The sequence below is a fragment of the Nothoprocta perdicaria genome, unplaced genomic scaffold (genome assembly GCF_003342845.1).
Source record: "Nothoprocta perdicaria isolate Ctin4 unplaced genomic scaffold, notPer1 scaffold_89, whole genome shotgun sequence".
NCBI classification, from domain to species: domain Eukaryota; kingdom Metazoa; phylum Chordata; class Aves; order Tinamiformes; family Tinamidae; genus Nothoprocta; species Nothoprocta perdicaria.
Genome location: NW_020456187.1, coordinates 947191 through 974630, shown reverse-complemented (window position 1 = coordinate 974630; position 27440 = coordinate 947191). Strand labels below are relative to the sequence as shown.

The following is a 27440-nucleotide window of genomic DNA, read 5'->3' as shown; positions in this document are numbered from 1 at the left end:
TAACTGGGGAGAAGAGCCCTTGGAGAAGGCGAATAATGTTGTCTCCATCACTCTGAGAACCAGTCACCGGCTCATTTATTATAAACAAACAGACTGGGAGTGACTTCTTACTTTGATCTTTCTAAGTTTTGAATACTGCAAGGTCTGCGCCTAGCAGGAAATTAGTCAAACATCATGGGAACCTACAAAAGCAAGAACTGAGCCTATCCAAGCCTGAGTTGTTATCAAGGGCAGAGGTGAGTGAAGACACTGTATTTGGATAACCCTTGCTCAGGCACCATAGCTCTGACTTGCGTTGCAAGGCAAATATTTACCCAGGGCCTAAACAAAGTCAGCATTTCAAAACTTTGTTCAAAATACTACATAACCTCAAACCATTTCCTTGAACTTGTCTCAGAGAAGGAAAGATCTTGTGTCTAGTACCTATGCGGACTGTTCTCAGGAGATGAGCAGGAAGAAAATGAAGCATCTCATCTGCTTCCTGGGTTTTTTCCTCATTTCTGAAGTAGGAAGCTTTGATCTTGTTATTGATGGAATCCCAGATGTGAGTATTTCCAGACGGGGCTTATGTCTGCCGTCCTTGAAATCAAAATTGAAGCCGCAACTGGCTTCAGTGAAAGCAGAAGCAGAAAAATTCTTCATTGTTCTGCTTATATCTCACCTTTTTTCTTCTGCTTTTATGTATAATTTGGGATTTTTCTGATAAATGTTTTTTACTTGTTATTTGTGGTATGGCTTTTTAATATTGAAGCTGTGACTAGCAGGGATAAGAACTCTTGGAAAGAGGATATCCACCTTTTAACTCAGCTTTGCTTGTTCTGGGGCTTTTAACCTCTGAACATCCAAGTGGGGTCCTGTGCTCAGACATTCAGATGTATTTTGGATCCTACTTCCTTGAAATACATAGAAATTAAGCATCTACATTTCTTGGTGGATGAGGTCTCCTACACAGGAATACCATAAACTTCAGCAAAATTTTTGCTGGCAAAAGGTTTCTGCCAGCATGGATTCTAATGCTGAGTTATCCTATTGACTGTATGTTTATTAGTGGAGGTATGGTATAATTTAGTATAATATTATAATAAAAGCAGTACAGTTTTGACTTTAAAGCTGGATCTACATAAAGCTGGTCCCTGTCCCTGGACTGAGCTTAGATTGGGTTTTCACACCCATTTTCTCATGATACAGCTCTTTTTCACATTGAAGTTTGTATTGCAATATTTCTATGAAGCCAGCAGGGCTAGCATGTGAAGCTTTCTCTCACTGTGTAAGGTTAACAAAAAGAATTAGTAAGAATATTTTCTTTTTATTTGTTCCTAACAGCACTCTTCCTGAAACAGTGAGATTGCTATCCACAGTCTGCAATTCCCAAGCAAAAACCCAAGTCTCTGCTCCTGCCTAATCATAAGTGCAATATTAGTTAAATCTCAATATGCTTAAACAAATCAAGTTTGTGCAAATGTTTGTGTATATGCTGTCATTCAAGTTGAAGAGCAACTAATAAATTTCACTATTGGCATAAATTAAACTGCTAAAAAACTTACAGAATATGGCTGTGAAATAAAATTACAGAATATGGCTGTGAAATAAAATTCATAGTTTGCACTTGGAAAAGTCTTGGTTCTCTATGAATAGGGCAAATTTAGTTCTCCATTGTATTAGTTTAAAACTAGGCATAATTTGTACAGAGTTAAGTGGAAATTCTCTGAACTCACTGGTTTCAGCTATCTCAGTATCTCTCAAATTGTGGTTATCATAACTGAACAATTCCTGATGAGAATCTTCTTTCATACTATGAACATTTCAGCCCATTAATATCACTGTTTCTCAAGGAATGGGCTTAAATGATGATACGTATCATGATCTTGCTCTAGTACAAAGAGCTACTTGGTCACAAAGGGAAAATAATGTGTGAAGTAGTAAAATTTTGATTTGAGGAATTTGCTCCCCATTTGCAGGAAGGGGAGGTAAATACCCTTTAGAGCAATACACAGTGCTAATCAATAATAAATCAAGTGCTAAATCAAAATGTAAGCGAGCAGCAACACTTCTTTCCTTCCTCTTCTTTCTCTTCCAGGAAGTGGAGAATTTAATTGACCTGGAAATCAATGGATTTCCTTCAAGCTCCAACACAAGAAGCAGCAGACACCAGGTACAGTTCTCAGAAATGCAAACAGAGAGAGAAGCAAGGGAGAGAGGAAGAATGCTTGGAAGCTCTTCCTAGGTGGCTAGTCTACTAGTCCATTTTCAACGATTATGAGTGTGCAATCAGGTGGGACCAACATATCTTGATAGGCATGGAGACCTCTCTAGCTCTTGTCAGGAAAATAACTGATGCTGTTCTTTATGCCCATCAGTACAAGGCTTTGTTCCATATCTGAACTCCTAGGTGTGAACATAATACAGATGCTAAAAATGGCAATACTTTTCTATCTAACTTCATATATGGGAAAGAYCCCATTGATGCTGGTGGGGCTTTTCCATTAGAAAATGGAAGGCAATTGGGAACATAGGACCTCCAGTCCTGCTGGAATTCATATTTAACTCAGTTCAGGAGAGTACAGCACAGTGTCACACAGGAAATAAGTTGGTGGAGTCAGAGACCAAGGAAGAAAATTTATGTGCAGCATGCTGATGCATTGCAAATTATTGTATTCTGACACAGAAACAGGTTCCGAAACAGAAACATTTTAAACTGAAATAGAAATGCTTACAATAACATTGCAGGAGTTTTYTTGTGTTTTACATAATGGTACTCAAGAACAATAATTAAATTAGTTATTTGAAGATATTAATTTTTATTACATCAAATGAAAGTAAGGGTGATAAGAAGGGACCTTGTTCTTCACCAGAGCTCTGGTCCTGCCTTTCTTAAAGTTGGTCAGCACAGGATATACAAAAAATCCTCTTGAGTAAAGCTCGATTTCCCTATGTCTTTGAAGTTAAGCACAGGCAACTATGATTCTTCTTTATCCTAAGGGTTTTTAAAAGGGGCCTCACACAGGGTATAAATATAAGTTATTCCCACCGAAAGCCCCCATGACACTGCCGGAGAGATAGAACGTTTTAACGTAAATGTGAATCAAATCAGCTCACATTTACCAGACTGATAATTTAAATAATTCAGTCTAAGCAGATACCCTCTCTAGCTGCACTTGTTCAGGGCATCATTTATTTTCAATACATCTGCATTAGTGCCGTATTTATTGCACTCTCTCCATTCCCCAACTCTGTAAATACATAGTGATATATACACTATGTGTATAGCTACTTGTAGTTCTACTAATGGTCTTTATTATAACAGCCTTTCCTTATATGCCCACATATTATTTTCCATCTTTTATGTATCAGATAAGCAATTCGCAAAGTGGTTGCAAACCAGAATTAAGGTTTCAGCTATATGATGAGTTATCCTTATGTTAGTTGAGTCACAATAGTTGATCATATGAGATTAGAAAATGAGATTTTAAAAATCTCTACCTGAAACAGCTTTCCTTGAGACACTATCTATGTGCTAACAGCAATTAATGCCAATCATTACAAAAGACTATTTTCCATATTATTGTTTTAGGGCTGCTTTATTCTACAGTGAGCTCAGTAGCCCATTGGCAACAAAACAACACAGAATCACAGAATGGTTAAGGTTGGAGGGGACCTCTAGAGATCACTTAGTCCAACCTCACTGCTCAGCAATACTCGTCTGTGCTCCTTAGTACTCCTCTTCAGACCCTATTAATTTGTTGTCAAGGGAAAGAATTATTTTCTAGATCTGAGTCAGGTATTTAGATGCAAAATATTTGCTTGTTGGGAAGAATTCCAGATATACAGTGTCTCAAGGGTGTGAATGGTCCTCGTGACCACAGAGAAGAGTGCCCCACAGTCTGGAATGCAGGTAACCTTGTGAACTTCAGTATGATGGTTCAGCACTCTTATCTCTGTTTCATAGATAGATACCAGAGCTTATGTCTATATTGCAAAGCAGGAATTTTTGCAGCATGCTCCCCAGTCTTGTTCCTTAGTTCAGAGAGCCCACAACTCATTGATATCACATCTATTTCCTTACGAGCCAGCTTGCCTGACTTTCTCTCCATAAAAACTAGGGTGGAAAGCAAATTAGAGAGGAAAGAGAGAGTAGTATCAGCTGGCTGGGGAGTCCCCCCAGTCCCAGAGCATTCAAGCAACTTCAGAAACCAAGGTTAGTCTGCAGAACTGTAAAAACTTGAGCTCTGCCAAGCCCTAGGTTTGAAACTGCTCACCTCCACCTCAAGTGTCACTATCCCTAAAGAAGGCCAAAGAGGCTGCAAGGAGAATGCAGCATAGTAAAAACTGGTTAGGGAATGGTCATATGAAGACAAGTGAAGCTGTGATTAGACAACACCACAAAAAATTAGGAGGATATGCCAGATATATCTCATTCTCTTTCTAGTATCTCATGCTAGGCATTTGTTTTTCATCTTTTTTTCRTCAGTTTACAGATTCTTATTACTTTCCCTAGGAATTTGTAGATGTCAGTTTGTGTTCTTTAAATGCAGTACAGCATCTGTGAACTTGTTCTCTCTCTTTCACTAAGTTACATCTCAGAAGTAGTCCATAAAACCCTAAAGAAGCTGTGCACTTCATTTTGAAACCTACAATAAGCCAGGCATCCCAGATGTGACTTAAAACAAGTGCAATCCAATCTCTTGTAGTACTTTCCTCCTGTAGACACCATGGCTACTTCCTTTGCTGACAAGGCAGGAGGAGCCAGGGCCTGGGCAGCCCTGGGTAACATACAGCATGATGTACTCGGGATTTTCTGTGGTAGACTGCACATGCAATATGTGTATGAATATGCAATATTCATATACAGTGATCCTCAGGAAGTGCTGAATGTCCATGGCCTTCCTAGGTATCAAGAGAGGAAGAGGCCTCTCAGTGCCCTGGAAATAGAGCTCAGCATCTGTGAAGACAAAGTCCTATAATCAATTCCTGAGGCATTTGTTTCCTCTGCTCTAATAGCTATTTGTCACACACAAGATGTTGCATGAGATATTACTTCTTGTCATCAGCAGAACAGGATGCAGTACAAAGGCAGCCACAAATCCTAATACCAAATTAACAGAAGCTTATTTACCTCCACCATGGCCCCTGGAATATTTTCAATAACAACGCCATCACTAAAACTCAATGTAATTATCTACTCAAATAAAATTACCTACAGCTCTGTCCTCCTCCTCCAGTGGAGYGGCTGCACTCTACAGCCCCCAAGATGCCAGGTAGGCTAGAAATCCCATCGGCTCCCTGTAGTGGGAGCCACTACAGGTGCAAGTGATAAGTTCATGTCTCAATCAACACCTCCCCCTTATCACTCATATTCATAAAAAAAAAAAAAAAAAAAAGAAAAAGAAAAAAAAAGAAAAGAAATACATGCATTTTGGAAGCTTTTTGCCCCCTTCCCAAAGGAAATTAGGAAGCTTGAGTTCCACTGAGAGACAGAGAAGTAGTGGAGAGTAAAAAAAAATCCCCTTTACGCTAAGATCTTGTTCRGTTCTGAGCTGGTTTTGTTTCATTTCGGGCTGGCTTAGTCTTAATTTATGCTCACAGTCGTGATTGATTTTTCCTGCCCCAAGGGATGTACAGCAACAGTCATTCTTCACAGTTTGGTTATCAGGTGTCAAGTGTCAGGTTTACTGTAGGGTGGTTTCTGGGATCTTGTGATGGACTGAGCAAGCTCTATGTTTTGCAGACCTATAAACTTCCAGCTCTTAAAAAGCCAGTCTGGATGTTTCAGGCGGAGCCTGTGTAGCCATGAAATAAAAACCTGAATTTGTTTTCAGTTAGGTAAGGAATCCTGTAGTCACTCTATCAGTCTTTAAGGGATCTTTAAAATCATCTCCTTAAAATAATCTTGTACAATCTATTACCTCTTATACAGACCTAGATTTTCCTGTTAGCAGTATATAAATTAAATCCCAACAAGTTTACTGAATCTATAGCAACCTTATGTGGATGGTGAGACTACAACTGTTACCAAAAGCATATTCTGTGATTTCTGTCCTCTCAGATTCAAGCTCTACCTTTATTTTAAGACCTGAGATGGGATTGGTCTGTTTTCGTACACCATTACCATTTAATGATTGATATCTGACCTAGTGGCTCCAAGGCTCCCATTCCTCATCACTGGAGTTGAAGGGCTCAGTTCACTTGTCTAAACATAGGTATTTGGTGGTGATGTGAGGTCCAAGGTACTTGGTGATGATGTGATGTGAGGTGAGGGTGTGAGAGTCCAAGACATCAATGTGAAGTGTCAGGCATGATGCAGGACCTACAAGAGGCCTCTGGCCTCCTGGAGCCACAGCTGGAGGCCCTAGCACACCTCCAACAGTGCTGGGTGCCCACTACCCCTAATCAGCATGGTTTAGGGCATTATTCACTCAAAGAAATGGTCATATTTGTTTTTCGATGGGGGGAAGGACTCCACTGACCACAGAGAGCAGATGCTGACTAGTTATGTCAGCAATGCTAAAGTAGACAGCAGCATTAACCAATTGCATCTTCTCCTAGAACTAGTTGAGCCAAATTCCCTCCCTTATCTGAGCAGGTTAAACACATATTCATATTTACATGTAATAATATTCATTACTTAAAAGGTAATAGTATAAATGTATATTGCATACAATGCAATGATTGCATTGTATTGTATGCAATGCAATGAAAGTGTGACTTTTTGCCAACATGCTTTGCTTTTAGTAAGAATATTTTTGTTGGAAGAAAAAATGAAGATGAAGAGAACTGTGTCTTTGTTTTTGATAGCCTCTAAGTCACAGTTGGAGATCATATGCTCCAATATCCCATGTATAAATACATGAAACAAAACAAAAGGAATCCACACACAAAGCCTGGGAACTCAATCTGATTCTGATTATCTTAAAAAGCAATTTTTAGGTAGTTACCACTTTCTGATCCCTAGATCCAAATAGCTACAGCCTGAATTCTTTGCTTTACTGAAATACATTCTTTGTGTTTTTGTCTTCCAGCGAAGCACATCTGACTGGGGCTATGTTGGAGATCTGGTGAGTTTTCTCCTCCTTTGTGGAAAAAAAATGTACTGCACAAAGTGATTTTCTGGTTAACCATTTTTTTTGGAAATCAATCCTTTTGTTTGTTCAGTTCCTTGTTTATACCACCGGTCAGATATTAACCTATTTTYTTTAAACAGACAACTATTTGCACAATGCTGTTTATACAACTAGGAGGGTTGGGCTCTTGGAGGGACGAGGGTATGTCACATATGAAGAAATAAGCAACAAAACAGATCAGACAAAGGCAAAGTTGTAGTATACCAGTTTAATACCATCTCCCACTGAGGTGTTTTAACCGTCTACTGTACTAGGTCAGTAGTCAATGCTTCCACTCTCCTTTATTTAGGGCCTCTRTTCAAAAGATGAGCTTTCTTCTTCCCAATATATGTTTATGCTTAGGAATTACTGCACAAACTTTTCATGCTGAGTTACACTGACAGAGTCATTACAAGACTGATTAGATGATCCAAAGCAATGAAGACATTCCATCTCAAAAGATTCCTGCTTTTCAGCTAATAGGTTGTAATGTAATGTGAGCTGCATCCTAAATTTAGAGAGTTATTCTGTCCGTTACAGGTGGAAGACGATGACAAGATAGGCCTTTATAGCTACAAAGTTCAGTCCACTATAACGTCACGGTTGGCCAACACAATGATCCAAGCCAAAATGGTGAATAATGCAAAACGGTCCCAGCACATAGTGTTTGATGTGCAAGTCCCCAAAGGAGCTTTTATTGACAGCTTTACTATGTGAGTAGTGAGCAAACACCAGCTTTCTGTTCTAGCTGTTTCAATAAGAAGAAAGAATGTGGTGGGAAGGAATTATTAATAAAAGCAAAATACCTTTTTTTCTTGGGGGAAAAGGTTTGTTTCATTTTACTGTCTATCTGTCTCTCTCTTCCTCCCTGGTTATTTTTGGGCCTTTGGCCAATGTTAAGAAAAGTTGACATAAGAATGGAAGTCTCAAATAGACAAAGTTCTGACCTGTCTTGTGCAAATTGGCACCAGATCAAAGGAGAGAAAGTCCCAAATTTGAGCCCTCACTAAACAGAAACAAATTATAGCCTGGTCCGTTATCCAGCAAGCCACAGTGATGCATCAGTCAGCACAAGCATGGTTTCTAAACAGTTATGACATGATTTACTATCCACCTGCCCCAAAGATGAAGAAAGTGGGAAGGAGGTAGAGAAGAGCAGGTCTTCTAAGATAAGAGTAAAAGCCTGCTGGCAGCATGAAACAGAAGAGTGGGTAGGGAGAGAGATCTACTGGAAACCTGGCTTCATTAAGATTAAATGAGAGACTTATTATTTAAGTTCTCAACAGGTTATAAAAAGGTTAGATCCCACCAATGTTCTTCTAAAACAAGGAAGCAGATGCTAACAGTAAATTTGTTTGGTTCTTTCACAAACTGACTGTGCTTCTCTCTCCTAGGGATGTAAATGGTATAACATTTACTAGCTCAATACGAGAAAAATCTGAAGCTAGAAGAATGTACTCTCAAGCAAAAGCCAAAGGCAAAGCTGCTGGCATAGTAAGGTACAAAGATTTGGGCATTTGGATCTTGTACTGAACTTTTTCATGGGAGGAGTGAACCAATCCATCCCAGAAGAAGACAGAAGAGGGGGGCTTTCCAAAGCAAGTAGGTGGGAGGGACAGATTTGGTCACTTCAGCAAACATGACGTTTAATTATCAAGGACTTGCCTCATCTTCCTACTCTCAGCTTGACAAATATTGTGCTAATATTGTGCTAATAAAGTGCAGCTACCTGGTACAGGCCACAGTTAGAATCTCAGTGAATTTGTATCTCTAAAACAAAATGCAAAGAATTTCCCCTTCTCTTTGTTCTTTCTCAAAATAACTCCACTACTAACTTTTCAGGAGCAATACAATGGATATGGAAAACTTCAAAACTGAAGTGAATGTGCCCCCTGGGACAAAGATTCAGTTCGAACTCCATTATCAAGAAATGATTCGAAGGAAACTGAGCTCCTATGAGCATTCCATCTCTGTGAAGCCAGGACGCTTGGCGAAGCACCTGGAGGTARGATGGATTTGGTGTATGAATCCTCTCTGAAAAGAAACCTAAAAGCCCTGTGAGACCCTATAGCTCCCTCCTTGTGTGCGAGTTTGGTACAAATGGCCTAAAAGTGCTGACCAGCACAAGACACTCTAAACCAGGAGCTATATAGTTACATCAGTGAGCAGTAAATAAGTCCTGCCTCCACTTGCAGTGGCACGGTGTCACTGACTTATAGCCGATCCTCGTCATAAACACATGGACAAAAAAAACTTGCTATTTATATCTGTGTGTAAACTTGCCTTTATATCTGTGTATAAACTTTGGAATAAGGTTTCTCACAGTAATCCCATCTGTATAGAAATTATCCTGTGGGAGCAGATGCTCTCTGAATGGTTGCCCTACAAAACTAATTGACAGAAATTGATTTGTCTTATACCTACCTTCTTTCTTACACTCATCCAGAAGTGAACATCAACAGAAACAGAATATGGTGCTACTGRCCTCAGTACTATAAAAACCTTTAGGCAGTCACTTCACTCTTCATTCATGCTTTCAACATAAATGATGGCCTCACCCTTGATTTCTTTTTTCCACCTGCCCCAGGAGGAGAGAGAAGGAAGAGGGAAGAGTATTTCCAACAAATTCTTCTTATTTTGAGAGGCACTTTTTTCTTTTTTTTTTTATCTTTCTATTGTGATCTGCTTTCAAAATTGCATGCATTCCCACCAAGAACAAGACAAGTTCCACAGGAGCATTCTTAAGAGCAACCCACAGACTATCTTCAGTTTGCTTTTGGAGGGTTAATGAGGTCCTGTAGTTCTGGCACTACTTCATGCTAAGTGTTCTCCACTCCTTTAGGTGGATGTCCGCATAATTGAGCCACAGGGAATTCGCTATGTGCATGCTCCTAATTCACTTGGAGATCATTTTGATGGAATCACCACCATCTCCAAGGGAGAGAAAAAGGTAACTTTTAAAAGTGAAATGTTAAATAAGCTGATACATTATTGCTTACTATAAACTGCTCACCTAGCTCTGATTGAAATATCAYRGAATCACAGAATGGTTAAGGTTGGAAGGGACTCCTAGAGATCATCTAATCCAACCCCCCTGCTCTAGCAGCGACACTGAGAACACGTGGCACAGGGTGGCATCCCTGTGTCTCCCAGTTCCCAAACATAATCCCAAATATGTGTCTCTGTAGGTTTATGTCATCCTATTTCTGTCACAGTGGCTGTTAACTAAATCAGTAAATCCACACAAGCCTCAGAGCCCTTTTGTTTCGAAGCAGCAAAATACATTTCTCATTTAAATTACAAATAAAGAAATCAGAAGAGCTTTTAGTGAAACAAGATATTTCATAAACAGAGGAGCCACTTTTTTCCAGTGGTCCTCTTTTCCCACCATATTCAACTGACAGTCATTTCTCCTTTCAAGGCTCATGTTTCTTTCAAGCCAACGATGGCCCAACAGCGAAAATGCCCCACGTGCTCTTCTACAGCCGTAGATGGGAACTTTGTCGTSCAATACGATGTGAACAGAGAAACCACGGGTGGAGAGCTGGAAGTAAGTACTGCTGTTTGACCAGGAAGGGAGGTCTAYGAATGCAGGAATTGCTGTCAATAAACAAAATGCTGAATTTCATCACTGTATAAATTCTGCAGTTAACTTAGCAGAAATGAAGCCATGTTCAGGGAGAACAGGAATGAGAAAGACTCGTCTATCCTATTGAAGAATAGACAAATTTTAAGTGGGGAGAAAGGATTTGATTGATTTATGACTAAGACATGGTCCTACAAATAGCCAGAAGTAGTTTCCCATCTCATCCAGAAGCCATTTGTTTTTAATACTTAACACTACTCTAGTAATTTAATGTTGAATCACGAGACAGAGTCTTTTAAATTTATGCCAATATATCATAAGAAGGCTAACCAGAACATCATTATTTTTACATTAACATGAAGTAGAATTATGGGTTGAATCATTATAGCCAGAATTTTTTCTTTTTTTTTTTTTTTTTAAACATTGTCATTAATTCCCATGCCTGTGCATGGCATTTCTCCAAAAACTAACTTCTGCTCTCCCTGATAAAAAGTAAAGACTACGAAGTATAGATGGTGTAAGACTGCAAATACAGGGACCTGCAGAGCTGAAAGTTAGATTCAGCCCATAAGGAAGAATAACATTTTCTTTTGTGTTATGGTGTTGTATTCCCTGACATCTTTACCATTGCTTAGTTTACTATGTGTGTTTTTTTTTTTATTTTGCAGATTTTTAATGGATATTTTGTTCACTTCTTCGCTCCAGAAAACCTCGATCCTCTGCCCAAAAACATTTTATTTGTTATAGATGTCAGCGGCTCAATGTGGGGACTTAAAATGAAACAAGTAAGTGTCTGACCTCTATTGCAAAAAGAACCTGCTTCCAAATTTTTCCCATGTGCCTTATCATGTAACTGTGTGGCAGACAGGCAGTCAAAAATAGCAGATTAGGTCCTTACACTTGTTTCCATGAAGGAAACAAAGTGAATGAAGGGCATTGCAATTTTTGCACTTTATTTATAATGCTTAATCCATGTTATAAGGAAGAGATGATGTCATCAGAATAATAATTTTAGCTCTTAAGCAACATTTCTAAATGATAGATTACAAAGCGTTTTGCAAAAGTCCTGACTCCATTTTTCTAAAGTCCCCTCTACTAAGTGATGATGAAGTCTCGGTTGGGAGTGCTACATCCCTKCTTTCAAAAAGTTGTGGACAAATTGTTGATAGCCTGAAAAGTAATGACTGTCTTAAACAACATAACTCACAAGGGGAAAAGAAATGGAGAAGTAGGTTGGAATAGGGTTTTTTTTTGCAAAAGAAGACTTCTCTAAGTAATGTGTAATCATCCTTCAGGCATGCAGAAATTTCTTCCAAAAGGAAAACTGAACAACTGACATTCATGCACACCAAGGATAGCATTAGAATGGATAAGGTGGATTTACAACAGAAAAGGCATAAGATATATTAGGTATTAAAAAGAGAGAGAGAGCTTTGCAGTGTTGAGTGGGGAGTTGATGAGATTGTAGATTGCAGATCATGTCTCACTGGAGGTTTTTAAGAACTGGATAGACAAACTTAGTAGTAGGGAAGATTGCATCCTTGGGGAAATCAGTTGTGCAAAACTGGAACAGAGGCTCATTGTCACTTGTTTAAATTGCACATCTTGGAACAGATGTTATCCAGTCTAGAATGACAGCACTGCAGACAGGAATAACTCTGACTGTTATAATAATTCCTCTCTCCTGGACCATGATGTCCCATGGAGTGATTGTACTGTCGTGCATGTGCTCTCTCTTACATTTTCTGTCTATGTTAACTAAGTAAGGATGTTACTCAAGGGTGAGTTGAAGTTTTATAGTTCTGTTCTTGCTAATTGCATTTCAAACCATATTTCTTTGAATAAAGTAGAACTTTTTTCTTTCTAAGAAGTATTGAGGAATCTAGGGATGAGAGTGCTAGCTTATAGAGATGACTTATAGGGGTTAATTTGGATTCCAGTGTTCATTTGGTTTATCATCAGCAACTGTTTTCTTGTACTTACGTTAAGAGGATGCTTTCAACAATAAAGAGGATGCTTTCGAGAATAAAAAGCTTAAACTTGTCTGCTCTTGTATTTCCTTTTCTCAGACCATTGAAGCCATGAAAGCAATACTGAGTGAGCTCCGTGCTGCTGATCAGTTCTCTCTTATTGACTTCAACCACAACGTTAGATGTTGGAGAGATAATTTAGTCTCAGCCACCCCATCGCAAGTGGAAGATGCAAAGAAGTATATCCAGACAATCCATCCCAATGGCGGTATGAGGTTTTGATTGTAAGGGGTCTCAGAAGTTAGGCATCATGGGAATAGGTAACTCAGATACCCTTCAGATTGGCAGAATATTCTATAAAAGTCTGATTTCCTAGCTGGAAAAAACAGGAGCTGTGGCTAAAAGGAAGCAAGGATTCCAGTTTGTTGTGCCAAGGAATGGGATGGAGTTGCCCTCTGCTGAATAAGTTGTAAGAGATGAGAGCTTAGAAAGAAAAGAGCTGTAGGCCTTGCTTTCTTGCTTTCAGCATTGCCACAACAGCATATACCAAAAATGAGAAGGTGTCTGTAGTGCTGTGTCCCTCTGGATAAYCATAGCATCATAGTATAACTGCTCTTAATTTCTAGGGTATACCTCCAGCCCAATAGACCCCAAATATTCATTGAAGACCAGGCTCCTGTTGAACTTTTGGAAGCAGATCATAGAGAGACCAACTCTAGTGTCTCCATGGACGGTAAACTGTAGACTACACCATGATCTACTCTACCTGCCATCCTAGACAAACAGTTCATCATTTTTATGCCTTCATTCCCCTATCTAGTAAACAAGAACAGTTGATTTTCTCAGTCTCACGGCTCCTTGGAGGCTTCATTCATTTGTTAGTTTTTGAGCTCTACTTCTGTAGCAATCATTTTAATCAATTGCTCCCTGAAGTGCAGTTTGGGTGTATTTGCCTGGCTGTTTGTATGCCAATAGTGTGCACAGGCTCTCCTCGAGATCAGAGTCTCCTGGTGCTCTGTGCTGTAACAGAGTCAGATGCAGCCTTCATCTGCAGAAACTCTCAATGTCCACACGTAAGATAGGATCAATACAGAGACTTGACCAAGATCAGTAGTGTACTGGGAGTAGACACGCTACTGAAAGTAGGAACCCAAGCTGGGACATGGGTGCAGAACCACATATACACTTGCTTATGCCTCCACGAATGAATTAACAAAGAGATCAGTTCCTATGCAGCAAAGCTGGTCTGAAATGCGGAGTTTGATTATCCTATCTCTGAAGCCGCTGTTTGAGTTTCTTTCTTGACAAAGAAAATTAACTTCCACCTGCTCATCCTCCCTGATCCTATTCTTCATATAGTCATTTCTCACTCTGCCCCTTCTGTGCCACAAACCAAACCTTTAAGTGTCAGAACTTACTAAGATCTCAGGATCAGTTACCAACCACCCCCCACCCTCTTTTTTTTTTTTCTTCATGCTCTTCTTCTATGGTCTGCCTGCAAATCTACTTTTTCACCCCAGAGTAAATAGTTTCCAGTGCAACAAATGGGATTAGTGAGAGGTCCCCAGGTGGAGATGACGTTCCAGAATGATGGGGATCATCATTCTAAGCTGAATGATGATAAGCTTTTGCTTATCAGACTCTGGCCTCTTAATATAACTTTGTGAAAACACATACATCTGTCTRTATACATAGATGTGTGTAAATTGATATGAATGTTTATCCATATCTTTCATTCAATATCATAGTAAGAACAGAATAACAGGCTGGTGAACTAATCTAGGAGCAGATGGATTACAGTCTATTTCCACTTACACTGATGCAAATACTGATGATTTCTGATTTTAGTAAATGATTTAACTATAAATGGAAAAAAAAAAGAGACAGAGAATGGCTATTTAACTCAAAGACCACACGCAACACCTTTCAGCTTCTGTTTCTTCAGAGAATCAGAGAGTGCTAGCAAATGTACTCAAAACTTCACAGAAGAGAGTTTTTGCTGTCTTCGTCCGTGCTGGTTAATTCTGCTGAAATCTCAGAACTGATCTATAAAAAGAGAATCAAAAAGAGAATCAAGTCAAACCTGTTTTTTTCATTGTCTCTAACAGGTACAAATATCAATGAAGCTCTTCTCCGAGCCACATTCATCCTGAACGAAGCCCAAAACTTAGGGATGTTGGACCCTAACTCAGTCTCCATGATTGTATTAGTGTCTGATGGAGATCCAACAGTAGGTAAGAATCTGCTTTACATGGGAAAGCCAGTGGAATTGCCCTGAGAAATCCATACAACATGCAGATACTTTRACAGTAAGTTTAAAACAAAACCTGTTATCCTGCTCTCCAAAGTCTGTACTGTTCTGCCAAGTGCAGTAAGTGCCCTGGGACTTCATAGAGAGTCTATTGAAAGATGAGTATATTATGTTATGCAGGTTATGTATTTCCTGTAATTACCAAGATACATAAGTCCTACACCACAGGTAATCTCAACAGTCTTACAGAAAATTTCTTCTTCCAGTGATCCCAGCCCACACAGATCTGTAAAACCTGAGTTTAATCTGTAAATCTGGAAAATAAAGCAGCAATATGAACTTTGCAAGGGCTTGGTACAGATCAAAAAGTAATCCTTTACCACAAGATGCCAACCTAGAAAAGGAATTGCTATTAAGAGTGTCTTTTTGTTRATGGTGGTGGTGGTGGGTTTTTTAAATTATTTACTTATTTTTAATGCTCATTGGTGGCAGAGATCTTAAATATGACAAACAAAGCAAAACCATTTCCGGGTATTTCCCTTGGTGCACAGAAAACTTGAACCAGTAATTTTGGGAGCAGTCTRGATGCATTATAATTGTAAAACAAAGTTCTCCTAGAAGCTAACGAGAGCCATGGATATGCAAAAATACACATCAGATGCCTCAAAATAATGCAATGGAATCATCCTCACTAGAAAGAATTAGTTAATCTCCATCCAGGAGAAGCCTGAATATAACTCTAGGCAGAGTTTATCTGGCCAAGTGGAGATGTACGAACTATATGTCTAGATTTTCCTTATAAATAAAGAAGAACAAGAGACACTGCAAGGGCATGAACCCRTTTTATCCCAATGGAGACTTCCACAGCTGCTCAGATGAATGTCACCTTTTGTGTGTCTCAAAGGTGAGCTAAAGCTGACTACAATCCAGAAGAATGTGAAGCAGAGCATAAAGGACGAATTCTCTCTATTCTGCCTTGGGATTGGGTTTGATGTAGATTACGATTTCCTGCAGAGAATCGCAACTGACAACCGTGGCATGGCCCAAAGGATTTTTGGAAATCAGGAGACCTCCACCCAAATGAAGGTGCATTTCTGGCCCATCACCTCTGAAAATGAGGGTGCAGTTCTGCTCACAGCTGTGAAGCTCGGGTAACTCCACTAACAACTGTAGGTTCACAAGGGGATCACAAAGACAGTTCTGTGAGATGACAGTCATATGCATTAACTCAAGAGCTCCTAGTCACAATTTTTACAGCATGTGTAATATATATTTACTGTACTGCTCTGTGTAGGATTTATRTTCTGTTACACAACCATAAAACAGAGCTTCCAAACTAAAATTCTGGGCTCGATTTTGCCTCAGACTRCTTCAGCCCTAAGAAAAGGATTGGATTTAAATGATCAATTCTAATCCAAACTTTACCAGCATAAGAAAGGGTTAAATTATAGGAAGCTCTAGATCCATAAGAAAGGGTTACATTATAGGAAGCTCTGGATCCAAATCTATAAGCAATAGTTACCAGTGACTGAATGCTTACATCCTGATTCTGTTTGTATTCACTGGTTTCATCACCTTTGAAGACCTCCCATGTTCCTTCTTTCCCAACACAAGATCTCATAAGGAGCTCATGTAATAATAACATATCTGGCAGATATGCCAAGAAAGGAGGTGCTTGGAAATGAAAAGGGGCACCACTTTTCCTTCTGTATTCCTAGGTGCCATAAACTAAACTGAGCTGGGAGCAGATCCTCATTCAAATCAGCCATGGGCTCAAAAAGGGGGCAGAGTTTGTGGCACAGGGGTGAACACAAGTGAGACAGAAGCCTAGGTTTTGGTAAAAGTAGATGGAAAGCAGTTATGTGTGTGTCACACAATAGCCAAAAGCTGACCAACCTGCACACAGATCACAACCCATATATATTTGTGTTCAAGCCTTTTCGGACCAGAAAAAAGACAGTTTCTCCATGATGTCCCATGGGTTTACGAAAATCCTTTGAATTCCATGGGACCTGGCACAGTCCATCTTGCTGTACCCATGTAAAGGTATGCTAAGGCCTAAAGATAAAGGTTTCTGCATCTGGTGGCACACACAMAAAAAAATCCCTCTGGCCCATTAAGGTTCCCAGTTTTGTTACCTGCTCTTCTTTCAGAAACAGTAGTTCATGTGGGAGAGTTGCTTCAGGTATAAGAGACTTACTTCTCTATTTCTTCCCATCTCAGAAATTCTACAACCAAGTCTCCACCCCGCTCTTGAAGAAGATTCAGTTCAACTACCCCCAGGAGTCGGTGTCAGATGTCACCCAGAGCAGCTTCCACAACTACTTTGGTGGCTCAGAGATAATAGTGGCTGGGAAGGTCGACACGGAAAACCTGCAGCACTTAGAAAGCATCGTCACAGCTACAGCAGTGAGTGAAACTCTCTAGGGTACTTRAAGATGACATTCATTCATGTGCACAGCTGCTTTACTAGTGGTTATTGCCAGTACAGTATTTTATAAGCCCCTCTTGCCACAGTTCCCCTCTCCATGCCTGCTGGGCCAACAGTGTCGGGACTTTCTAACCTAGAATTGACCATGGGCAGATCCAGAGAAGGTCCTTAATGCCAACCATGCAAAGTGTTGGCCAGGAAGGGGACATGGAGCCGCCCTATATCTCCTGTCTCACCCTCCATCACCTTTCTCGTTTGTTGCAAAGGCAAATGCAGAGCTTGTTATGGAAACCTTGCGAGATGTTGAAGAACTGGATGGTTTCATGAAGAAAGACAGATACGCAGATCCTGAATTCACCAGGAAGCTGTGGGCTTATCTGACTGTCAACCAAATGCTAGCAGAGAGGTGAGGAGAGACATAGGAGCAAGTGAAGCCCGAGAGCAATCTGGTCCTCTCTGAGACCACAGGGAGATAAGGTATTTCAGAAGGATTCACATGGGTAAGGTAAACATATATAAATAAAGGTGAGTGRTGTATTCAGTCCTTCATTCTCTTCATTTTCTTAGCACTTGCAGATAGTGGGGAAAGACTTTAGATTTGATTGATTATGGGAATAAGGATCACACAGATGTGGCTTGTGGGTTTGAGTTAGTGAAACAAATGAGAAATTTGTCTCACACAGCCTGCATAAAAGTTAAGAAGGGGTTCAGTATAAAGCCCAATATATTTAGGAAGTCTCATGAATACTCTCTGAAGCAGCAAAATATCTCCTACCAAGATCAGGAACTGAGATTGGGCTTTGAGTACAGACCAAAGCTTGCCTAAGTCATGGAGAATCATTCATGCAAGCCTTTAGCCTTTCCTTTTCATTACACCTTGATCCTTCCAGCTTGTCTCTCTCTGACTGGTCTATGGAGGCATAACCAGCATCACAAGTCTCCTCAGCAGTGGCCTGAGGAACAGCTCATAATGTCTTCTATTTTATTTTCCACACAGAAACATGGCCCCCACTGCAGCTTTGAAGAGGAACATCACAAAATCCATCCTACAGATGTCTCTTGACCATCATATTGTCACCCCCTTCACCGCCATGCTGATAGAGAACTCAGAAAAGGATGAGATAATGCTAGCAGACCAGCCCAAAGACCCCAGGAGAGGCTGCTGCCCAGGTCAGTGTCTTGGCTTGAGCACTTACTCTAGCTGCCATTTTAGCTTTACTCTTGTGATAGCAGAGTGATGTGTTCATTGACCACTCAGGGTGTTTGTGCTTATACCATAGGCTGTATTTTCTTATACCATTAGGCTGTATTGTTCAGGAAAAACTGAACAAGATTCAGCCACTTGAAGAACATTCTCTTACACAAGTGCTCTTTGGAGCCATTGGCTTTGGTGAGGACAAAACCTGCCAAGGTTGCAACGATGACCTTTTGGATCAGCCTACACAAATATCACAAATTGAATTCTTATGTTGGRACAGATACATTTAATTCCTTGCACTTGAACTGAGCTGTGGAATTGACAAAGTCATTTCTTATCACTGCCAGTTGGCCTTGGAAGCTTCCCAAGATAATTGTCAATCATCCAAAATCCTACATGGAATCTGAGGTGTCCTAACAATATAGGATCACTTGTTATCGAATGTCTAGATTTCTCCTTTAAAAACACTATTTTCAAACCAGTTCCAAGATCCTTGTTATATTCTGTCTAGCCAAACAAGGAAGGATTTTCTTTTCCTGGCATTATGTGATAAAGCCATTCCCAAAGCAATAGCCATGGACATCTGTGATTGTCCAATGAGCCCAAAGTCATCCCTGCACAGCCATAGGCTGCTCTCAATTAACAGTGGCTATTTTGTGCCCTCACCAGTCTGTGATTTGAAGAAGCATGACTGCTGCTGCTGGGAAAATAATGCAAGTACAATGACATGGAAGCATCAAAAATGAAATATCAACTCCTTAGACAACTGAGTCTGGTGACCATTTTTAATATGCAGGAAATATGGCACTGAGTTTACAACTGGTTGTGAAAGAAAGAAGAAAATTCCACATTGCTAGAACAGAGAAAAACTCTAGAACCTAGCACTGGAAATGATCATAATTTTGCTGAAACTCCAAGTACATATCCTAAATTCCCAGCTCTCATTCTCATGGATAACTATAAAAAGTATTCTGGTGCTGGTTACATGAAATTATTTTTTCTGTCAGTTGTTATTGTTTGGTTCATTTATTTTTCTTTTCAATTTTAAAATCTGAAGTAGAAAGCCAAAGAAAAAGGAGATAGCTTTTATTTATCCTGTGTATTACAACTCATAACTACCAGTTCTGCACTAATATGGTGTGTATTACAGTGGGAATTCATTGTACATAGCACCAACTGATTAATTCAGTTCAAATCAGAGTTATCTTATCTTGAAGCTGTAGATGACTTAAATGATATTAGCACTGCTTCCTTGGTGCCTTTTGGTATTTGGCAGAATAGTCAAAACTTATCTCATGAAATTGGGATCAAGACTCCTGTGGATTTCAGTGGTAAAGGGTCATGACTCTTGAACCTTAACAGAGGAAAGTGTTTGTGAAAATATCTGAGTAAATCTGTGCTTAGGACTGTGGAGAATATTGTAGGCTGTAGCAAAATGTTTGTACGTATAAGGTATAGAATAGGTAACCTAAAGAAGACTTTTCTGTCTTGCATATGTCTCATCAGAACTGCATTCTCCCTCTTAGACAGAGCTTCTGTGTCTTCCTGTCTTCTTTATACTCATCTACCCATTGTATCAAACATTGTTTTTTCTGCTTTACCTTGGTATTATTGCTTCACTCTGATTTACTGCATTACTTTCAAAATTATGCTATTAAAAATGTCCATACAGGATGATGTGGGACTAATTATGATGTCATTTAACAGGTACTTTAGATTTAACTCCAAATGCTCCAAATGCTCCTACGAGCGGTATTCCCTCCTGGGCCAACATCACAGCTGTACCCGTGAGCTTCATGCCTGAGCAAATGGCTTCGTCTGTGTCCACTGTGAGCATAAACAGAGGTAAAAGATTTTGTGGGCCCTCTTTTCCTGTTGTCCAAAGGTTTTGTGGGTATCTATATAATAATAAGAAATTCTGTTTTATTCATTGGTCAGAGAAGATGTTGCTTTCTCTTTATGTGGTGATGCACTGCCCAGACTCTGAAACACACTTTTCCCCCTCACTGCCCATTGGGAAAGCAATAATTTGAGGACTGGGGCTAAAACTCAGTTTGAGTAGGGTCTGAGCAGTGGTAACTGCATGCAGATATACTAGATCTGAGGGTCAAGGTAAAAAGAAATGAAGGGAAACAAAACATTTATTTCACAGGTATCATAGTGGAGAAGGGAAAATGCAAAATCTTTTTTTTTTTATTCTCATCAATACTTTGTTATTGTTAACAGCTCCATGTCCAGAAGAGCCAGGACATACTGTGAAACAGTCAAGGAGTTTAGCTATCTCTGTGTTTGGTGCTGGAACAAGTTACTGGGTGATTGCTACAGCATTTCTCTGCAAGAAAAGTCAGACAGCAACACTYATCACCTAATAAATAAATAAAGGAGTTTGATAGCAAGAGTTTTGAGGCACTTAGAGATTTCAGCTTCCGTGACAAGACAGGGAGCACTAATTAAACTAAAGCTAAAGGTTAAACTATAAGCAGTTTAAACCAGCACTTAGTATAGCAGGGACAATAGGCATAAATCAATATCAGGCGGTGCAGCAACAGGTTCTGCCTCAGCTAGTACATTATTTACCTAATAAAAAGCAAACATTTCTTCCTGCCTGCTACAGGGGACAAGTCTTGCAGTGCCTTGCACTGAGTCTGTTCATACACTGGTGGAGGTGTCTATCAGCTGCCYTGAGGATTCATATTGAATTTTCTAACTTGCAGACAAGCTGCATCTTCACTTAGGGGCTGGCTGGGGTTGCAGAGGACATCTCTGTAAAGGTTCCAGATTCAGCCCCTGCTGCTGCTCTGCACAGKGCTCAATTATGCACATCCCAAAGGGAAAGTCACCACAACCAAATTCATGCAAATCCATCTATTTCCCAAGTACAGAGCTTTTCTGTATAAAATACTAAGCAATTTTCAATATGAATAGATGAARGTATATAAAAAAAACCCTCTGTGTTATTACAAACATGGGACTAGTTAAGACGTTTATAGGCTCCTCAAGATCCCATATTCTCCTGTGTGTTTCTCAGACGCTGAGTCCATTCACTGAGTTCACGTTCAGCTTGTCCACAGTAGCAAAGCTAACATGGAGCTACTGCCATTGCAAACAACAGCACAAATGCTCTGTGGTAGCTAAAAATCTCTGAGTGCACTGATAACTGATGGATCTTGTTAACACAAACTGTGTCTTTGCCACAGTTTAATGATGAATTTACACTAACCAGTTGAGGGACACATTGCCTATAAAAGCTATATAGCTGCAATAATTCAGGAAACTGCATGTGTCTATGTTTGAATGTGTGTATTTACATAGCTACCAGAAACACCTTGGTGTAGATCAGGGGTTAATCTAAGACTCTGAGACATTTAAGGTTGCTGTTTGGAAAAGAAACGGAGCAAGAGAGTTACCTGCCAAACTTATATGTGTATTTTGCACTGGAAATTCATTGCATTCTTGGAAATATTGGTCAGAACAGCCTCTGGCATCAAGTGGAAGAAGATGAAACAGCTGGTGAGAATCAAGAGAAAGAAATGAGAGCTAAATGCAAGAAAGGACAAAAGTTCCTTCAGTGCTACCTATACTTCTTCTCACTGTGAAAAAAAAATGTCTAGTCGAGGGTCTGGGCTTTATTCTAATGCATAGGAAGAAGTAAATACTTCCAAAACATGAGAAATGCCAGTAAATGGCCAGAGAAGGCCAGYAGGCAACACAGGGGGATGTGCTTGACCCAGGTCTAGGCCTTAGAGATAGTCCCTGTGTTCCTGGTGCCCAGGTGGGTCCTGGCTCTCACCTGGACTTTGCTGCCGCCTTGGGTAAATAAAGTCAAACCCCTGGGAGTCCTGGATGAGCCTGTGCCATCCTCTTAGTGAGCAGCTGACCGGCTAAGCCAGAGGCTCAGGACACTCCAACCAAGAATGTAATGTCTTTTTCTTAGGAGAGAAAGCGTATGAGTGGTGTTTGAGAGGAGCATCTGAAACTCTCCCTAGCTATTGCAGGGGCCCAAAAAGTCATTTTCTTCTTCTGAGAAGTGTATAAAAGTGCTTCAAAATCCCCTCAGGAAAGTGGCTCTAGTTTTTGTCCCATATATCTTGCACAGGTACTGGCCTGCCTCTCATGCCTCTTTCTTTACTTTAACATTTCAGTTGACAATGATCCACACTTCACCATATACCTGCCCAAAAGCCAGAGGAACATCTGCTTTAATATCGACTCCGAGCCTGGAAAGATCCTAAACTTGGTTTCTGATCCTGGTACTGGTAAGGGAATGAAAAGAAGCTGTTGTAGCACTTTTCTTTGTCCTAACTGGTGTTCAGAGCAGAAGAAAGGCCTGCAAGGAGTACTACATGTCAACAGGATTGCGAGCAGCAGGCTSAGGGAAATGATTTCCTTTTGTACCTGGAGTACTATGTTCATCTGGGGTTTGATAGTATAAGAAAGTCTTGACAAACTGGAGCAAATACAGTGGTCTCCACCAAGATGATTATAGGGGGCTGGAGCCCAAGACAGTGAGAGGCTGAGAGAGCTGGGTTGGATCAGTCTTAAGAAAAAAGGAATCAGAGTAGGTTTGTTGCTATCCACAGTTATGTAACTTTAAGGTAATGAGAAGGTGACACAAGATGTAACAGATAAAATTCTGTTTAGTTGTTAGGTACGAGGAAAAGGTTTTTCATTGTGAGACTGACCAAACACTGGGGATGCAACCCAGCTAAGTGAGGAAATCTCCAACCTTGGAGACACTCAACACTAAACTGAACAAGGCCCTGAGCAACTTGTTTTAGCAGGATCTGCTTTGAAGAGAGGACTGGACTAGGGATCTCCAGASAATCAACCTTAATAATTCTATTTCTGCCCTGTTGATTGCTCTTATTACATCAGTTTTACTGAACAGCTCAGTTTTACTGAACACAAACAAACCGCATGCTATTAAGGTCACTCCTGATCCATATAAATTGAAAGCATCGTGTTTCTGGGGGCAATTCCAACTCAGTGAGCAGAGCACTCGCTCCTGGGATCCAGCTTGCTGCTTGCATTCTCCAAACAGAAAAGGTTTAAAGCAGTTCAAGGTGAATCTTGTTTTCGTGTGCTTGCCTTTCCAATAATTGAGGTCTGCCTGCTAAAACATGGCAGAGTGTGCTCTTCTTCATAACGAGCAGAAATGGTTGAGAATCGGGTAATTTTATCAGGTCTTTAGACTGCTGTCTGGACATGATGCAGGCAGTATTACAGTGGGGTATTTAGAGGAGATATTTTGGATGAATAAGCTCATACTGTCTTCCAAACCTAGCAGCTACCTTAAGAAATTTGAAAGAACACAACAGATTTGCAATATCGTGTTCAACATCAAACCTCCACTAATGGTGCTTGAGGATAATTGGTTTTATTTTGCATTGAAATGGATCAGAAGCATACTGCCAGGTAGTACRATTTAGCCCACATCTGTTTCTCTGCTCTTTGCAGGAGTTGTGGTCAATGGGCAGCTCATTGGAGCCAAGAAGCCTGAGAATAAGAAACTTAATACCTACTTTGGCAAAATTGGGTTTTATTTCAAAAAAAAAGGGTTAAAAGTAGAGATCAGCACAGAAACAATAACACTGAAGGATGGATCTTACAGCATCACGTTGAGATGGTCAGACACAGGACACATCATTCGCAAACAGTAAGTTGCAGAGCATTCATTGTTTGACACATGGAAACTGTTTGGAACAAAGCATTGGGCTTATCCAGGTTTGGGTGGGATCTGGGACACAGTGTGCCTACATACAGGCATGTGCATCCCAGCCAGATGTCTGAGCTTTTGTTATAGTTAATGAGGATTAGGCCATAGAGCCAAGAGAGGGATTCAGCTTATCAAATGTAAGTAAGAAGAGCTGAATTCCTCTCCTGTTGCTGACTGTATTAACTAAGACCAGGATCAGATGCTTGAACATGAGCACCTAATGCTGAGATACCGTAACAGTTCCTCATATTCCACARGTAGCTAGGAGACATGACTCACAATGTTCAGGAGACCTTCATCTGCAGGTTAATGGCTAGCAACCAAGATGGATACCCTATAGCTCCAGACACTTGTTTAGGCAAACAAATCACTTCCAAAATCTCCATTAACCATAAGAGGATCTTAGACCTGTAGGGTAGGATTTGCTTGCCTAAACATGGACATGTTGTGTCCTATATACACTGTTCTGCCAGGCCAGTAGGTACCACTAGCAAGGCCACACATTTTTGGTGGATCTTCTCTCCTATCTGCCAGAGTGTGACCTGAATGTCCCARAGCATCTCAGGGGAGCATCTCAAGCTTAGGAGTGGGCAGCTGAACTGAGTTCTTACTTTTGTTCTGTGTCCCTGATAGGCTGCTCATATCTGTGAAGAAAGAAAGAAATGTTACTATCACCGTGGGTAATGAAATGTCCTTCATGGTCTTGTTGCACCGTGTTTGGAAAAAGCATCCTGTTAACGTCGACTTCCTTGGAATCTACATTCCCCCTGAAAACCATCTGTCCTTGGCAGCACATGGGCTAATAGGTAAGAGCTGGGCACGGGGTGATGAGCAGAGGGGGATACCTGAAAGGGTTTTGCTAAATCTTTGAGTCAATTGGCTTATCTCTGTGTCTGGAATGGGAAAATATCCTATGGACATTGTACAACACGGCTACGCCCAAGCTGATCAGCTGGATCTCCATCATTGCTCCGTTCTGCCTTTGGAAACATTMGTCTCAGCTTAACTTGAAACTTATTTTCTTCCTTCTGCTTAAATAAAGTGGAAGGACTGCTAAGCCACAAAGGCAAGGTTGATACCTCAAGAAAAGATAATAGCTCTAGTTCTCCAAACTTCTGGCATCCAAAAGAAATTGTGCATAAACATGCRTAAAAACAACCATTCCCAAGTCCCAAGCTTGAAAAGGTGTTTTCAGAAAAAGTCTGACTAGCCTTAGCAACACCATGACCACACAGCTCTCCTTCAAAGATGATAGAATCCTACAAGCTAGAGARGCTGTTTGTCCAAATATTCTTTGCAGTGCTATTCAGCTTAAGTAGCTGACTCAAAAGCAGAGTCCTTTACTCTCCRTGGGCAATCTTACAGTGCTGGAGGCACAATGTCCTGCGATCCAGGCAGGATCCATTTGCTTTCAGCAGCTAGTTTAATTTTGCGAACGTGCCAGGCAGCAGCTTACAAGAGAACCACAAAGGTTACAAAATGCAAAGAGCTTTAAACCTCTCTTTGATCAGGTCAGTTTGTGTCCGAACCAGACGTGTACATCCACAACCATAGACCTGGGCAAACTCCGGACAAACCACAGGCTACAATGGAAGTGAAAGGAAACAAGTTCACTGTCACCAGGTAGGATTTGTGATCGGAAGACAACACAGCCATGAATAATGTGCATTACTGCTTTCTTTCTGAACTTAATTAACACATTTTTTAATAACTTCAATGACTCTAGGCCTACTAACKCTCAAGGATCTCAGGAAAATATTTCCAGGATTAACAAATGATGTGTTTTTTAGCTGTTGGCAGAGCGTACACCACATGGGACTGTAAGGCACRTTGGGTTCTTGCATATTTGTGACTCACTCACGTGCAGAAGGACCAGTTTGCTTTACAGATAGGCTGTGTTAACCCCATTCCCTACATCTGTCCCAGGAGAGCCTGAGACCCCCACGAAAGGGCACACGKGTCACAGAAATGCACAATTCGCTGCATTTTGTGGTTGTCTCCCCTGCGTGACTCACATCTCACCGTGTTTGCAAAGCAGACGAGTAGGATTCTTGATGCACGTTTGCCTATTTGCCAAGCCATGACCCTCATTTTTGGTTTTTTTTTTTCCCTCACAGGGGACTGCAGAAGGACTACAGAACAGATCGTGTGTTTGGGACAGACGTGCAGTGCTGGTTTGTGCACAACAGCGGGAAGGGTTTCATAGATGGCCATTACAAAGATTACCTTGTCCCCCACCTGTACAGTTTTCTGAAGAAACCCTGAAGACTCAAACACTAAACAGTTTATTACACAAAAATAATCCCCTTTTAGTCCTTCATGCCAAAAACCACTATTTTGAAAACTTTCTTCAGCCTAACACATCAGAATAACCAAAAGTGACTTCACAACCATCTGCTTTGTAAGTGATTAGTGTTTCAAAGAATGTAACTCCCTYATCTGTTTAAAAAAAGAATAAAAATTCTGTAATAAAGTAACATACYGGACTGCAGTAGATATCCTGTATTTGCCACATCTGCTTTAGCAGATATTATACTTCATTAAATTTTTCAACTATTTTATAATATACATTTCTTAGTATACTTGTAAGTGTTGTAGCTCCTGGACTGTGAGTGACATGTATGACTAATTTAATACTTTTGTCTCTTCAGAATGGGAAAAATATGAGTTAATTCAGTACAATGTATTGGATTTTAAACCACAGCTAGGAGGATAAGCACTAGATGCAGGGGAAATCTAACAGAAAAAAAAAGGGCATGGAAGGGAAAGTGGTGTAGGTACCTTGGTGTAGGTATGATGAGAAGGACATGCAGTCTCCAGTCATGAAAGGTTTTTAAGGATGGTTTCTAAACTGCTGTGAGAAGTGACCTTGAAAGAGCTGGAACAGCCATATCACAGCAAGATAAGCCCTAGACTTCCTCCAACCTTTTTATTTATTTATTTATTTATTTATTTTTTGAGAAAATTTTAGTGGAGAAAAAGTTGGGAGAAAGAGCCCAAAATTTAGGCTACATCAAAAACAGCAGCAGTACTAAAAGCTTCCTTTCCTCTGGGATTAGCTGTCAACATAGGTYTTGAGGAAGGTCTTGCAATGAATGGGATCAGTACAGAAATGAACACACACATGCATGTACCAAGATGCAGATTTAAGATCTGCTTTCAGTCTTAGAGGAAGACTAGAGGAAGACGAA

At 40.3% G+C, this 27440-nt stretch overlaps 1 protein-coding gene across 1 annotated transcript; it reads left to right on the top strand.

Moving 5' to 3' along the window:
- The first annotated feature begins 354 nt into the window (after positions 1 to 354).
- Positions 355 to 26517, top strand: ITIH2 (inter-alpha-trypsin inhibitor heavy chain 2). The gene is made up of 21 exons (XM_026052427.1): positions 355 to 544; positions 2078 to 2152; positions 7017 to 7052; positions 7638 to 7810; positions 8492 to 8596; positions 8940 to 9102; positions 9940 to 10047; positions 10519 to 10647; positions 11352 to 11468; positions 12753 to 12921; positions 14762 to 14887; positions 15809 to 15990; positions 17128 to 17313; positions 17602 to 17741; positions 18333 to 18505; positions 20241 to 20378; positions 22676 to 22789; positions 23991 to 24189; positions 24883 to 25055; positions 25761 to 25872; positions 26367 to 26517. Exons 1-21 carry the CDS (start codon positions 446 to 448, stop codon positions 26512 to 26514), a joined length of 2865 nt encoding a protein of 954 aa, XP_025908212.1. The 5' UTR covers positions 355 to 445; the 3' UTR covers positions 26515 to 26517.
- Positions 26518 to 27440: the final 923 nt, after the last annotated feature.